Here is a 15,745-nt window from a genome sequence, read left to right on the forward strand (position 1 = left end):
ATGTGTTTGTTCAGTGAGAATTAGTTCACATCTCTCAAATGTATTTTTAAATTACTGTGTTTCAGTTTTATTTTTATCTCTGTTTCCTGCATTTGCTACTCAGCTGGATTATTGAACTGCAACTTTATTCCTGTATTAAATAAGAACTCAAAAGCTTAGAATTTGTGTTCAGTTTTGGTTGCTCTGCTATAGGAAGGATGCCATTGAGCTGCAGAGGAGATTTACAAGGATGTTGCCAGGAGTCAAGGGACATAGGTGTATAAAAATCATAAGGAGCATAGATAGGAGGAATGCACACAGTCTCTTTCCCAGGGTTGGGGAATCAAGAACTAAAGGACATAGGTTTAGGGTGAGGGGGGGAAAGATGTAATAGGTACTTGAGGGGCAACTATTTCCACCCAGAGGGTGGTCCATATATGAATGAGCTGCCAAAGGAAGTTTTTGAGGCAGGTACATTAACAACATTTAAAAAGCACTGGGACAGGTACGTGGATAGGAAAGGTTTAGAGGGATATGGGCCAAAAACAGACATACGGGACTAGCTTAGATTGGAACCTTGGTTAGCATGGACCAGTTGGGCCGAAGAGCCTGTTTCCATTCTCTGTGACTCTGAATCAATAGTAATAGTAAAAGAAATATCTATAATAAAATACCATTACAAAGGGGCCATAATTCATTTTGATTTCTCTTTACAACTTCCTGGCAGATTAATTTAGAATGCCTAAAAATAATACAGTATTTAGATGAAAATATGTGAGCCATCAGTTTATAAATACACAAATGTTCAACTTGCATCTGCACTTCCAATACACTGAAAAGAGTGCAGAAAAGATTTTCGAGGATGTTGCCAGGGCTTGAATGACTGAGTTATAGAGAGACGTTGAGCAGGCTAGGACTTTGTTCACTGGAGTGTAGGAGAATGAGGGATGATCTTATAGAGGTGTATAAAATCATGAGGGGCATAGAGAGGGTTAATGCACACAGTCTTTTCTCCAGGACTGGGGAATAAAGAGCTAGAGGACATAGGTTTAAAGTGAGAGGGGAGAGATTTAATAGAAACCTGAGGGACGGCTTTTTCACCCAGAGGGTAGTCGTTGTATGGATTGAGCTGCCAGAGGAAGTGGTTGAGGCAGGTACATTAACAAGACACTTGGACAAGTATATGGATAGGAAAGGTTTAGAGTGGTATAGGCCAAATGTGGGTAAAAGGGCCTAGCTTAGATAGGCATCTTGGTTGACATGGACCATTTGGGCTGAAGAGCCTGTTTTTGTGCTCTGTGACTCTATGACTCAATGATTCTAATATCCTTATCTTTAGGTGCTCACATCCAGCTATAATGGACATCAATACGGAGCCATCACAAAATGAGCAGATTATTTGGGATGATCCCACAGCTAGGGAAGAGAGAGCCAAGTTGGCCAACAACCTGCAGTGGCCTGGCAGCCCCTCTCAGTACTCTGAGCAGTTTCAGAAGAACACAGAGCAGGTGGAGGAGCAAAATGCAAAACACAGAGAATCTTTAACTGATTCAGAAATGGCTGCAATAGGTACTTTAAATTAGTTTTTCCTGTGCCTTAAATATTTTTGTTTTCTCACTATATAGATTTAAGTGTTGTGTTTCTGAATAATACATTTTCCTGCTGTTGTTCAATGTCTTTGTCATGCTTAAACAGCAGAAACATAATGAGCTGCTTGACCTTGTAAATATTTCAACCAAATTTAATTTTAAGTGGCCTTCTGGGGTATTTATTACTTCCATGAATGTTTGATTTATGCCGTAATTGGAAACATCTCAAGGCTTTGTTTTGTGTATAAAAAGATGTTTAGTAAGGAGGGAGGAAAGAAAGATAACTTATTTATCAGTAACTCTTCATTAAACTTTATTCCTGGTTTCCCAAAATTACTACCAAATCTTTTGGAATGGATGAAGCCAAGAGACAGAGAAATTCCAAGTAGCTCACCTCTTTCAAACAGTTACGTTTATGAATTTAAAAATTCTGGAATCATTTATTATATGTCTCATTCAAGGTTCCCCAAGGCAGTTTAAAGCTAATAAAGTCCTTTACTAATTGTAATCATTGTTGTAGGAAAATTAGCCCAATAATGTTCGTTTCTGCAACAATTTTCTCTTTTGGTTGAAAATTCCTGTGATTCCAGTTTGGGAAAGAAATGCAAATAGCCACTGAGAACCTAGAAAACATTGGTGTTTGGCAGGATCTTGGTGAAATTCTGTGTGAGAAGCAAAAAGTATCCATGCAAGTACAGTAAGCAAATACTGTCCTTTGTTCAAAACCTTACTCAGTGGCAAAATTGGTGAAGTGTATATGGAGATCATCACACTTCAGTGCAGGCTGTTGTTGATGCTGGGATTTAATGATTAAAGGTTGACTGACCTTTGTCTCATGTTTCAACTTGCATTTTTGATGAGCAAATTTTGTATTTGTAGAAGGCCTTACTCACTGTAAGTCTGTGTAGAGTTTGCAGTCTGATCATTGATCCCACCATCGCCGCAGTTATCAGCTAATGCAAACTGAACTTGGTATCTTTTAGTGTCTAAAATGCAGAAAACTCATGGTTAAAATTTACTGAATAGCCTAGGAGCCGGGTAAACTCATTTAGCAGAATCAATGTAACTGAAATGGGAATTCTTTGGTCAATTTCAATCCATCATAAGGTGAAAGCCCATTCTAATTGTGTCAATTGCTACACTAACAGCATATAAATAAAGTGTAGGTTAGTATGTGAAGCAGATTTCAAATTTCATGAATCTTAAATTTGTATCATCGCACTTTAGCCTTCCAAGTAGGTCTTAATATATTAGCATTGACCTATTTTTTCTCTTTTTTTAACTATGCTTTTATCCATATCATTTGAATGACTGAGGACCTTCCCCTCCAATTCTAATGCCTATTCACTCTATCTGCTTCATTAATATTTGGATTTTAGTTTGAAAGGAGCTGAAATGGTTTCAGGGCAACTTCCTGTAACCAATAGTGGTTGAGGAAGATCCTGTGATTAGAATGTAAGCCTTTTAATATTATACGCATGCATTCGGACTTGATTTAAGAGGTAAATTAATAGTGAAAAGATTGTGTGTAACATGCATATTTCTCTTTACCATGTTAATGAAGTCTCTGATATTGACTCTGCTTATGTTGTAGAAATTCCACAGCAAGTTGTAGCAGCAAACTGTGACATTCCAGTGAAGGATGATCACCTCACCCCTACACCTCAAGCACCCAGTATTGCCTTTCCACTGGCAAAACCTCTAGTGGCACCACAGCCTAAAGAACAGGTTAGGAAAATACTTGGGATTTAGTGTGACAAAAATAGGAATATGGGGAAAGTAAGGAAGTGATTTGAAAAGAAATGCAGGAGAATTAACATGATGTTCATACAACTCATGTGAGCACAAGTACATTACTATGCCCAAAGTTTTTGAATCTTAACTAACTTTATATTTAATTTAACGTTCCTCTTTTATAATGGCTTTAAAGAATCAATAAAAGCACTGTTCTGTATCATTGCATAGGACTTTTCTGTTCTTGTCAAGCAAATGATGTGCTGAGATTTTTTTGTATTTCAGTCTAGTGTTTATGTTCACTTTTTCTTAATCTTTAGTCTTCAGACATTCTTTAAGTTCTCAGTGTCAATGTACAAGGAAAATAGATTGAAGATACTGAAATGAAGAAACTTTTCACAAACCATTGAAATGTACTCTGGTCCTATTAAATGATGAAAATGTAATTTCCTGAATGCAACCGATAGAGGATCAACAGTGATGTTGAATTAATCAATATGAATAATTGTATGGTGTGGATTGGGAAATTCAATATTAATGTTCAAATATACACCTTCCTTCCACCAAAGGATATCTAATTTAATATTCCTTCTCAACTAGCTTTGAAATATGCTTCCTTATAATTTTTGCCATCTATGTACTTTTCTTCCAGACAAATTGAAATATGATTTGAACAAATATGTGTAATCTATCTCTCTTTCTAGCTCTTTTTTAAAAAAAATGCTTACCCCACCCCTCCCCATGCATTCCTTATAGCCTTTAATTTTCTGTGCCTAGTGTGGAGGAGTATGTGGGGAAACCACAGTTGGCTTGTTCATCCTCCAAGCTCCATGTTCTATCCCTTGCTCCATAAGTAATCTGCAAATCTCAACAGGTGTTAGGCCACCAGACCAGAGCTTGAAAGTAGATGCTGAGTCTCAACAATTCTAAAATCATGACATCTTCTGACATCTCAATCCAGAGATTTCAAATTTCAGTAGATGATGATGAGCAAAGCATGTCTTACTGTGTTTCTGTGGTTCCAAGTAGCTCATAGTAATAATAACAACTTTAATTTTTATGATGCCTTTAATATAGTAAATAAAAACAATGCATTGCTTGGAAGTTTTATGAAAGAAAGTTGAAACTGAATCATGTAAGGGGATATTGGTCAACAAGAAGGTTTTAAAGATCAGATCAAAAGAGTAAAGAGGTGCGTAAATGGAGATGGTTAGGGAGGGAATTGTAGGGTTTGTGCCATGGTAGACACAACCATCAGTGATGCACTGATTTAAATGTAGCTCCCAAGATCTCAAAGGATTGTACAGATATAGGAAATTACAGATAAAGTGAATGACAAGTCTGCAGGTGCATTTGAAAAACAGAATTTTAAAATTTTCCCATGGCTTTCCCAGAAGCCAATGAAGGCTGGGAAGCGCAGTGGGAATAGGTGAATGGAACTTGATGCAAGATCTGAGCAGCGGGGTTTTGGATGACCTTTGTTTACAAAAAGCTCACCAAATGCGAGTTGGAATAACTAAGCCTAGAAGAATCAAAGGAATAGATGTGAGTTTCAGCATCATATGAGCTGAGACAGGGGCAGAGTTGGGGGACATTATGGATGTGGAAATAGACAGCCTCAGTGTTGACACAGATATGTGGTGAAAGCTCCTCTGAGGGACCAAGGCTACAAACAGTCTGGTTCAACTTCAGATGATTACAAGAGAGCAGATGCAGTTGGTGAGGAATGGAATTCATACCAATGTTTTTGGTAAAACTTTCAGGTTGCTATTGGTGAAAGTAAAGAGCCTCCTGTTCAGCGGAGATTCCAGTTATCATCACTGAACCCTCAGGAGCGGATTGACTACTGCCATCTGATTGAGCAGTTAGGTGTGGTATTTTTCTTCTAATTCATGCAATACCTTATTTTAAAAAAAATTCTTCTGCCAAAATATTCATAATGCTACTTTACTGTGCTTTATTATTGTGCTACTTTACTGTACTGTCCCCTGTCTCTCCTCATCTCTGACCCCCTTGCCTTTCCCCATCCCTGCTCACCTCTCCCACTGAACCCGCCTCCTCACCTCTCCCCTTCTCTGATTTTTCCCCCCCCCCTTGCCTCTCCCCACCACTGACATCTCTTCCCCCCCCCCACTGCTCCCCATCTCTGGCCCCTCACCACTCTGTTTATACACATCTAAGGATACTGGAATACTGTGGCATAAGATGAGCCTACCGATCATTAACAGTGACTAAGTCTTCATATTCAGTGACTTGACCAGTTATCAAGGGAAGTGTGAATTTTGCTTGGTTTTAGGTGCTGTGGTACTCGACAGACAGTGCTTTGATCCTTCCTGTACACACATCATCGTCGGACAGCCGTTGCGCAACGAAAAGTATCTGGCTTCTATGGCAGCTGGAAAGTGGGTTCTTCATCGATCCTATTTGGAGGCTTGCAGAGTTGCTGCCAAATTTATCCAGGTTATGTATTCCCAACAGACTATCTCAAGATTTAGTCTCATTCAGAACTTATTTATGAGGCCTTTACTTTTGTTCCTTTATTTTCCTTCTAATTCTTTTGTACATGCCACTAGTTAAAGCTATTTTGGAGATATGTGAAGGTGATTACAGTTCCAGGATGTATTTTTGCCCTAACACGAGGACATTGAGACCGCTTTCCTGTTATCTTTTGCCTCTCTGTAAAGCTTATGACAGTGTTAGCTCTCTGTTGCCAGCTCCGATCATAACCATGGTAGGTAAACCTTATTCAGTCAATTAATGCGTGCTTTTGATTTTGAGAAAATTTTGTTAGACATTATGTATGTTCTTAAAATTTAATTGTTGGCAAAATGATATTTTATTTCCGATACTTGTTCAGGTTTTTATGACTTAAGATTTTTTTGAGCTCTGGAATATAACCATTGAAACATTGGAATTAATGAGCAACAGCCTTGCAATTTGTGAGTTTCCACTTGATGTAATGTAATGTAATGATGTTCCTTCATAAATTGAGGCATACGTGTAACAGAAAATTAAATGGAATGTAACTCCCTTCATTTGCAACCAGTGATACTTCTGCTAGTTAATTATTTTTTCCGTGATCTTATTGTGGGTTCATAGTAATGCTGAAATTGAAAGTCTAAAAATCCAAAATGAAAACAGAAGATGTTCTAAATATTAGGCAGGTAAGGTGGTATCGTTGGAGAGAGAATAGATGTTTCAGTTCAGCTCATGATTCCTTACCTTTTTTAGGAGGAAAACTATGAATGGGGCAGTAGTTTCATCCTTGATGTGCTTCCTGGAATTAGTCTACAGCAGAAAAAACTTGCAGTAGCTGCTATGCGCTGGAGAAAGAAGCTGGAGGTGCTGAGACAAAAGAATGATAGTGCTGAGGTACTGTAATCATGAATTGTCCTCACTTTTGCAGTTTTATGGGTCTTTGGTCACTGAATACAAGAAACTCCATTGGGCAGTCACTAGGTGTATGGACAACATTGCCTTGGCAGATGCATCGCTAGGATGTTGGACATTAGAGACACACAGCCCAGACTGTACAAAGTTCAACAAGGAATGTCAATTTTTTTGTGTGAAGAGGAATTGTTGAAATTTCCCTTTTGAATGTTCATTTACGGCTGTCAAACCAGATCTTAAAAGATTAAATGTATTGCAGGTTTGAAAGCAAGAGCGAGCATTCACATTATTTACTACCACGCCTCCAAAGGTGAAGAGTTTGCATACAGTGAATCGTGATGTCCAGTCACTATCCTGCAAACAAATGAAAAGAGAACCAATTCGTTTATCCTTTCCTAATATGTATACCATTGAATTTCTGATATCATCTTCTCTGCAGAAGAAGCTTCTTTTTGTATGCAGAATGGTGTTTAAAAAAAAACTTCATACTTTGTGCTGAACATGTGAAGCTGTTGACTCAAAGTGTGAGCCAAACTCAAGTTGATAGATCAATGTTAATTTTAATTTTTTAGACAATCTGCTATTGCCCTGCTCTAGTATTTGCTCCTGTCACTAAGCCGAAACACTGCATGTGTCCACTTGAAAAGAAATATAACTTGGATTGAGAATGCAGAAGCCCATGAGATAAGCTGGACTTGATCAAAATAACTATTCCAAAAGCTGCATTTTGCCACTTTGCACTTTTGGTCTCAAACGAGATGGGAAAGAATTTGGGTGTTCTGGAGTTCATGGAGAGCAATGCAAGTACTGCAAAGATTGTAAATTTTTTTTTTAAAAAAGCAGTGTTTAACAAAGGCATTCATGGTGCTATTGAAAAGCATTTCTGAGTCTTCCAAGAGACCCTTGAGAAGCAACAAAGACATACAAGAATTATACATCAGAAGAAGAAATTATACATCAGTATTTTGTTTAAGGGAAAAGAATTCAAAATGCATAATGTTAATGATATTAATATAGACAAATGCAGAGGTCATTAAAAGGCAAACCAGTTTATTTATAGAGGGATAAAACTGAAAAGTAGATAAGTTATACTGAACACGTAGTTAGAAAGCACTTTAAATACTACATAAAATTCTAGAATCCATATTATAGAAAATGATAGGCACTGGAGAACGTGCAGAGATTCACAGGGATGATACTAGATATGTGAATTTATAGATAGCAGGAAAAAAATGAAGAGAATGGGGTTGTTTTCCCTCAAGAAAGTTGAGGGATGACCCTTCACTTGTGTAGAAGAACAAAACTAGAGGCCATCAATATAAGTTGGTCAGAGAGTCACCAAGAAATCTAGAGGAGATTTTGTAAGAGACTTATTTGCCTATAGAGTGGGGAGGATGTGGAAGGGACCAGTGCAGGTGTGCTTATGGTGAGACTGGACAAGGGAGAAGGGATTGGAGAATTAGAAGTGGAAAGGTGGAGGAGACTCGACTGGAACACAGATAATGGAGTGGATGGGTTTGGCCAGGTGGCTTGTTTCTGCATTCTATATCCTTTGTAACCTTGTGTAACTTGTCTTATCTCTGCAGGTTGGTGCATTCAGTGGCTGGAAAGTTATTTTAAATTTTGATCACACCAAAGAGGCAGGCTTCAGGAGACTTTTGCTTTCTGGTGGAGCCAAGGTCAGTTCCTTTTTGTAGATTCTGATTCCAAATGTCTTGCATTGCATATGTGTACATCTTCTCTGAGGATTTCATCGGCTTGCATTCCACACAGATCCATGGCAATTAAAACCATCTGCAGGGCTGCAAGTCTTGATTGGCAGAATAAGCACAATAATTGCACCTCAAATATCTAATCATTATTGGAGCTAATTTACTACTCAGCTCCAGGAATGAGGAACAAATATAAAAACAAAATCAAGCAATTTTATAAAGCTCCCATCCTCCACCAGAAATAGAAAACAAAATAATCAATAAGATTCTTATTGTTGTGTCATTTGGGGAATATTCTTCCTTTAGAGGTACTGAGCATTTTATGATAGCATTATTTACCTTTTTAAGTGTGTTATAAAATCACTTAACTTGACATAAATGTTTTAGCTCCCTAACTTATAACTTTTTATGCTCTGGGCTCCAGTGGGTTCAACACAATTCTGCTTTTCACACCTCTGCCATTTTGACCCGTACCCAGATCACATTATTCCCCATTGTTGCTCAGATTTTAACTTTGTGGATATCAGGGATATCAGGGAAATTTCGGTTTCCTCCATGTGAAAGAAAGTGGTTGAAATCCAAATTAGGGAACATCATTTATTCTTAACCTTGCAGCTTTTAATGCTGTTGTTCATTTGGTGACTGTTCAGCCTGTGTGACTCACAATAGAGCTTCACCTGGCCCATTGATGATCTCAACTTCTTAATAGGGTTGAGATGGTGGAAAGACCCAGCTGATCAGAAAGCGTCTGTGGGGAGAGAGAGACAGTTAACATTTCAGGTCAGAACTGGAAAAGAGAAAACAAGTTAATTTTAAGTTGCAGGGAGAGTGGGGAAGGGACGGATAGGACAGAGGGATTTTTCTGATGGGATAAGGCCATGGTTGCTATGGTGACATACTGTTGATAAAGCGTATCTGGTTGATAGGTTAATGAGGGCAATTAGACAAAGTGAAAACGGACAAAAGGACTTGTAAAAACTCTTAACTGCAGGTCAGCGCTGTAGAGAATGCCCAACACATCAAGAGGTGTCTGTGGAGAGAAATTAACTGAGTTAATATTACAGGTGGACAACCAGCAGCAGAATTGTACGATTCTGATGCAAGCAGAAAGTGAGATGCCTGAAATTGTTGAACTTGATATTGATGGATTGTGACAGGAGTTAAAAAATGGGATTAGTGTTGGACTGGAGGAAGGCATGGACTCTGGGCTGAACGGCCCATTACAGTGCTGTATGACTCTGTGATTCTCTTCAAAGTGCCCATCTAGCATTTCCTGTTTATATTTCAGATTTCCAGTTAAAGTTTTTTGATTTTCAAGTGTTCATCTCATCCAGGAGGTAACATCCATAATAATGCAGCATTCCTTCAGTACCATGCTGGAGTGTCAACTAGGTCATTGTACACATGTCACTGGAGTGGGATTGAAGTGTCATAAGAGCAGGAGGAGCAAAGGTGGTCAGCCCTGCCACCTCAGGCGTCCTTCTGTCTACAATGGACTAAATACACCGCCATAAACTCTATTTGAAGGATGCAATAAATAATCTGAGTACGGCTCTCTTTGGTATAACTGTGACTGTGTATTTCAGGTCCTTCCAAGTCATTTGTTACCCGAATACAAAGAAGCCACTCATCTGTTTGCCGACTTCAGCAAACTTAAACCAGAAGACCTGAGAGTGAACTTGACTGAGGCCATGGAACAGAATGTACTGTGCCTCAAACCAGAATACATTGCAGACTACCTCATACAGGTTTGTCCCACATTCTTAATCTGCATAAAAATGATGTATAGTGTAGGCTGCTGTTTTTGTAAATATCTAAACTAAAGCCTTTTGAATGGTTCAGATGTACAGTTACTAAAAGGGCATTTCTTGCTAAATTTTGTTACCACTCATCTAATTTTTTGAGTATTTAGATACAAAAAGAACCACTTAACACACATAAGAAAGAAACAGACATGAATGTAGTTAAGGCCTTTAGGTTGTCTCAAAGCACTTTACAGCCAGTTAACTACTTTTGACGTAAGAAAGGAAGATGGTGGAAACACTCAGCATGTCAAGTAGCATCCATAGGGAGTGGTCAGATCAAGGACCCTTCGTGTGTGGTCAGTGTAATATTGCAGGAGGCAGTTTGTTTAAAGCAGGATCCCACATTAGCATTGTGATAACGACCAAGGATTACTCCAGACAAAGTCACTGAGGAGAACACTCATCTTTTCTAAGAAATATTGTAAAAGAACTATTATGTTCACCTAAAAGAGATGGCCTTGGTTTAACATCTCATCCACAACAATGCAGCATTTCTTCAGTACCATGCTGGAGTGTCAACTAGGTTATTGTACACATGTCACTGGAGTGGGATTGAACCCACTGTTAAGAACCAGAAACAAAAGAAACACACCGAGTCATGTATAAGTGTTAAAAACTACTTTATTAATAACTACTTATGAGAATAAGAAAAATATAAGTAAAAATGTTAAATCTTAAATATTAACCCCAAAACCTAAACTCTTAGTGTGTGTGTGTGTGGCAGACTCCCAAAATGCAAGTCCAGGAATAGTTTTCAAAGCTCAGTTCAGCTAGCCATAAGGTGAAACGTGAGCAAAGGCTTCTTCAACAACCACCATTGACTGAAGACAAAACGTAGAGAGAAAATAGAGAGTAATTACGAAATCCAAATGTTCCACTCTGGAAATCATACAACACCTCAGTGTCTACTCAGCAGTGACTACTCCACCGCTTTCTTCCGAAGCATCTGCCACCCCGAAAGGCACTCGAATCATGGCCGTCCACACAAATACCTGTTTCCCACTACAGGTTAACGACAAAGTGGACTGCACTGGATTATTCCAAAAATCCATACGTGGATTGTAGTGACAGGCACAGTTATTGTTCTACTTCCATCGATAGAGACTAGCAGGTCTCTCTCCCCCCCTGCCTCTCTCCCCTCCTCTCTCCCCTCCTCTCTCTTCCCCCCCTCCCCCCCCACACACACAAACACCATCATGCTCTATCTTAAAGGGATATTCATCAGTAGTAACCTAGTCCGTAACACCACCACATAGTGACTTGGAATGTGAGAGTGCTGCCAGCTGAGCCTTGGCTGACACAAACCAGCTTACCTTTTAAGTGAAGATGCAAGAGGACTTAGATGCTGGAATCTGAGGCAAAAATTAAGGTGCTGGAGGAACTCAGTGGGTCAGGCAGCATCTGTGGAGGGAAATGGGCAGTTGACATTTTGGGTCGAAACCCTTCATCTGCAGTCAACTGTCTATTTCCCCCCAGAGACACTGCCAGACCCACTGAGTTCCTCCAGCAGCTTGTTTTTAATCCTTTAAGTGTAGGCCCTTTGTCAAAGCTGCTGTATACCCAAAACTTTCACCAGACTTCTATTTCTGTTCTCTAAAGTTTCTCTTTTAAAATTTGATATTCAGCAGTGTTTTAATTCTCTTTTCAGGATCTGTCTGATCTGGTACTCTTTTGCTTGTATACTGTGTTCTCAGTTGTTTCTTGAAATCACATGAAGTGAATTAAACAGGCTTGGAACTGGCTTCTGCAGTGTAGGGATCTGACTAATGTTTTTTAAAACAAAATATTCTTCCAAGCCGTGTGTATCTTTTGATAGTGAAGAGGGAGATGCAGCTGGTTATGTGAATTATTTGTGATACAAGGCAGAAACAGACAAGCCTCATGAGCTTGGTTCTGACAGGAATTTACACAAGATCGCAGCTTGAATGCTGCATCTTTTTTATTTATTCTGAGACCTAATAATTACTGTTATCCAGGGCACATATGCTAATTAGGGGTAAATTACAAATTGTTATGCTTTATCTTGTGATTTAATCAGCCTGCGTATAGATAGTAATAACTGAAGAATGACAGTTTGAAAGCTTGGAAGACTGGGACGGATTTAAGAGGCAGTTGTTGAGAGCTATTCTTTCAGTCACTAATCTTCAAAATAAGCTGGTTGTATATTTTCCTTTCCAGGAGCGCCCCCCTCCGATAGAGAATTACTACCTTACCGACGAGACAGGCAGTGGAGCTCGGAAACGGAAATCATCTGACGACCACACTGATACAAAAAGGAGTAGGAAAACGTGAATTAATATTTTCCCTTTTTGATAAACTTTACAGATATTGCACAGTCGAACTGCAATTACACCTGAGGTCAGGTGAATATTCCTGCCAGTGGCTAAATGGTATGGAATGGATTTCCAACATCGGGCATCTTAATTCCAGCTGCTTATGGGCTAAATGTTGGAAAATTAAAAATAACACTCTGAAATATCCTTTGTAAAATTTATTACCAAGGCCACCTCATATTTGCTAGTCAAATGATCATTTGATTACATTTTTGTTTGTATTTTAAATAAATATATTTGCCTAGAAAATCTTGGTTGCAGACTGTTAGTTTTTAGAGTATCTATTACCTTTTAATGTCTGTACTTTGCATCACCTAAAGCAATTTTTCTCTCCCTCTTTTCCTGTCTTTACTTTCTGGAGAGACCATTCCTTCCTGCAGAGACCATTCCTTCCTGCATACCCATGGATCATGGTCCATTTAACTCATGAGGTGATAAAACTAAAGAGCTAACACCTTGTCCAAAAATCATCTAACTGAAAAGTAGCCTTGATAAATGTTTAATAACTTATATTTCTTTTATTATGTTAGTTTTCATAATTGTTAATAATTTATGTGGGTTCATCTGTACCTAACAGTAACAGCAGTATTAAAACCCCAGTGGCAGGAGAAAGCAGTCATCCGTAACAACAAAGTGTCTTGAATACATCCAAAGCTTTTAAAATGCCAACAATTCTGCATCCAAATCTTTTAAAGTATCACCTGCTGTCGCATAACTATTACCCTATGCCTTTATTGAGATTACATGGAACATTTCAATGTGAACACTGATTACTTATTGGTGTAGCTGGATAGCTTAAAAGTTTGCTACATAGACAAACTCTGCCTGTACTCGATGTATCAAACTGCATCCCCCAGCTGGGGCATCAGATGATACACCTCGATGAAAGACATTGTGATGATTTACTGTACAGTGTAGTGAACAGAGGTTCTGGTTCTCCATTAATTGCTTTGAGCTTTATTTTGAGAGAATTAGAAATGCAGTTCTAATTCTGTCCATAACCACTTCCAAGTGGATGTAAACTTACTGTTACTTGTAGAGTAATGTGATGACAAAAATGACCAAGATAGGCAGAAGGCAGCAGTACCAAAAATGGGTATTAAGGTAGCAGGGACCTGTGAATTATCCATTAGTGTGAAAGGTGGCAGAGAGAAACTGGGAAATTATATGGTTGTTGCCAGAATGTATTGCTGGGACAGTAAACATTTGGGTACTTAAGAGCTAATAGGTGAGAACCAGTGTGGGTATGTAGGGGGAATGATATGCCTAACATTGTTAACAGTCCAACAGTTGAACTATATATTTAATAGTTTATTAGTAATAGATTAGGGAGCATCCAAAAACTACTTGCTGCTCCTTACAGTTGTGGTCCCAGTGTATACTCTGAGGACGCTGATGTGGGTTGAGCAAGTTGACCATTTACAGATCAACAGCACACTCCCTGTTGATGTCATATACAGTTTGCAGGTGATTGACATTTGAGCTGTGTCCCATTTTGGGGTGGACTGTGTTCAAACCCCCAAAATGGGACATGGCAGGGAAATGTCACTGAGATTTCTGTGTCAATCATTTGGGAGGAAATGGGAGCTTGGGAAATGTACAACTATTCTAAAATATTTGGACTAAGTTCCATCTTTTTAATTATTTGCCCAAATACCGGCCTACAAGGTGGAAGTTTTCCAAGCAATGACCAAGAGATTCCACCTCCCAGCGGTATGGTAAGTGATGGACAATTGGAAAGTGGCAGTTCACCGAGCAGTAAGCCACTCCTCTGATATCATCACCTGTCTGTGAATGAAGGACCAACAGTTGCTCCCAGAATTGCCTATTGGATGATTTGGTTGAATAGTGATGCTCTTCCTGAAGCTTTCAATAATTTCCAAGTATTGAACTGGAGTATTCTTATTGACAGGTTAGGGAATGGTGGAGGTGACAAAGAGTAGGAATAATATTTGTCAAGTAGGATGTGACTGGTGTCTCCCTGGCATCTGTACTGGGGCTTATGCTTTTCACTATATATGGGAAGGATGAAGTTGGAGATTTAAATTACAACTCAGACAATGTTGTTGATGGGAGCAAACGCTGCTCAAGCAAGTGGGCAAAGCTAGCTGACAAGTTCGTTGTGGGACAGTATGATGTCATTTACTTTGGACCTAAGCAAAATAAGATGTTTTCAGAAAGATGAGAAGCTCAGAACTATGGTAAAGTGGAGATATGAGTTCATATCACAGAGCTGGTGGACCTGACTCCCATTTCACCACCTCCCAAAATGGTGCGAAGTGCTTTTGATTGTGCACACATTGCCTTCCAAGTTCCCCATACTCTCTCTCTACAGCTGAAGAGGTAGCTCACAGACAGTTTTATGATGAGGCCACGGGCTGAATGCTGGGTAATTGCAAAGTACACATGGTCAGAATATCAGTCTTCAGCAGTACTGAGAAAAGATAACTGGGCTAATTTTGTAGAAAAGCTCATACCCACAGTTAGTAAAGCAATAAACTGACCTGAAAATGCAGGTGAGAGGTAATTTGAACAGCATGATACATGCCTGGTGCTTAGATAATGCTGGTTTGTCAAGGAAAAACATTAAATCTGGACAGGGTTTTATGTTGGAACATAATTGGAGGTTATCTTTATGTGTATTGTCATGTTATTTTAATATCAAAGCTGTGGAGGAGGAAAGGAGTGGGTAAAGTTATTGAGCTAAAAGTATTTTAAAATACTGAATGGATTTTACAGGGAAAAAATAGTCGCAAAAGGGCAATGTGTATCAGTATAGTGGACAGGAAACATTGGAATGTGAGCAAGTCAGAAGTAAGAAAATTGGTTAGAGAAATTTTTTTGCTTTAGTATAAGATGATTTGTACATAAAGTTTGAGGAACTCAAAAAAAAAACTGCTAGGGAAAAAAATCAGGGAATCTTCCAACAGTTTATTTTTTGCTCCAGCATCTGCAGTCTGTGTCTTTCTTGGCAGGCAAGCTTTATAATAGTCTGAAGATAAATCCTTCACCTTTACCCTAAAATATTACCCAATTTCTGCTCATCAGCTGCTGAAACACAAAGGTATTATTCCAAGCAAGTGTGACTATTGCAACAAATCTGTCTGGCCACCCTTGGGTGCCAGAGTTTATGGATTTGATCTAATAAAGACTGGACCATGTTCCAACACACTGGACCATGTTCCAACACACCAACATCCCCC

General features: G+C 38.9%; 1 protein-coding gene across 3 annotated transcripts in view; it reads left to right on the forward strand.

Annotated features, from left to right (window-relative positions):
- The window catches only part of topbp1 (DNA topoisomerase II binding protein 1), a 65,020-nt gene extending 52,233 nt beyond the window's left edge, over positions 1 to 12,787 (forward strand). For 2 of the 3 annotated variants that reach the window (XM_052015838.1, XM_052015839.1), the window contains 8 exons: positions 1,319 to 1,548; positions 3,163 to 3,296; positions 5,066 to 5,171; positions 5,599 to 5,762; positions 6,534 to 6,674; positions 8,279 to 8,371; positions 9,991 to 10,152; positions 12,388 to 12,778. In XM_052015838.1, coding sequence (XP_051871798.1) covers positions 1,319 to 1,548; positions 3,163 to 3,296; positions 5,066 to 5,171; positions 5,599 to 5,762; positions 6,534 to 6,674; positions 8,279 to 8,371; positions 9,991 to 10,152; positions 12,388 to 12,501 — 1,144 coding nt within the window. In that variant the 3' untranslated portion in view covers positions 12,502 to 12,778. Of the gene's footprint in view, positions 1 to 1,318; positions 1,549 to 3,162; positions 3,297 to 5,065; positions 5,172 to 5,598; positions 5,763 to 6,533; positions 6,675 to 8,278; positions 8,372 to 9,990; positions 10,153 to 12,387 lie in introns of all 3 variants that reach the window. The other variant, XM_052015837.1, reaches the window with a different exon arrangement.
- Positions 12,788 to 15,745: the final 2,958 nt, after the last annotated feature.

The sequence above is a fragment of the Pristis pectinata genome, chromosome 5, assembly GCF_009764475.1.
Source record: "Pristis pectinata isolate sPriPec2 chromosome 5, sPriPec2.1.pri, whole genome shotgun sequence".
In the NCBI taxonomy this organism is placed as follows: domain Eukaryota; kingdom Metazoa; phylum Chordata; class Chondrichthyes; order Rhinopristiformes; family Pristidae; genus Pristis; species Pristis pectinata.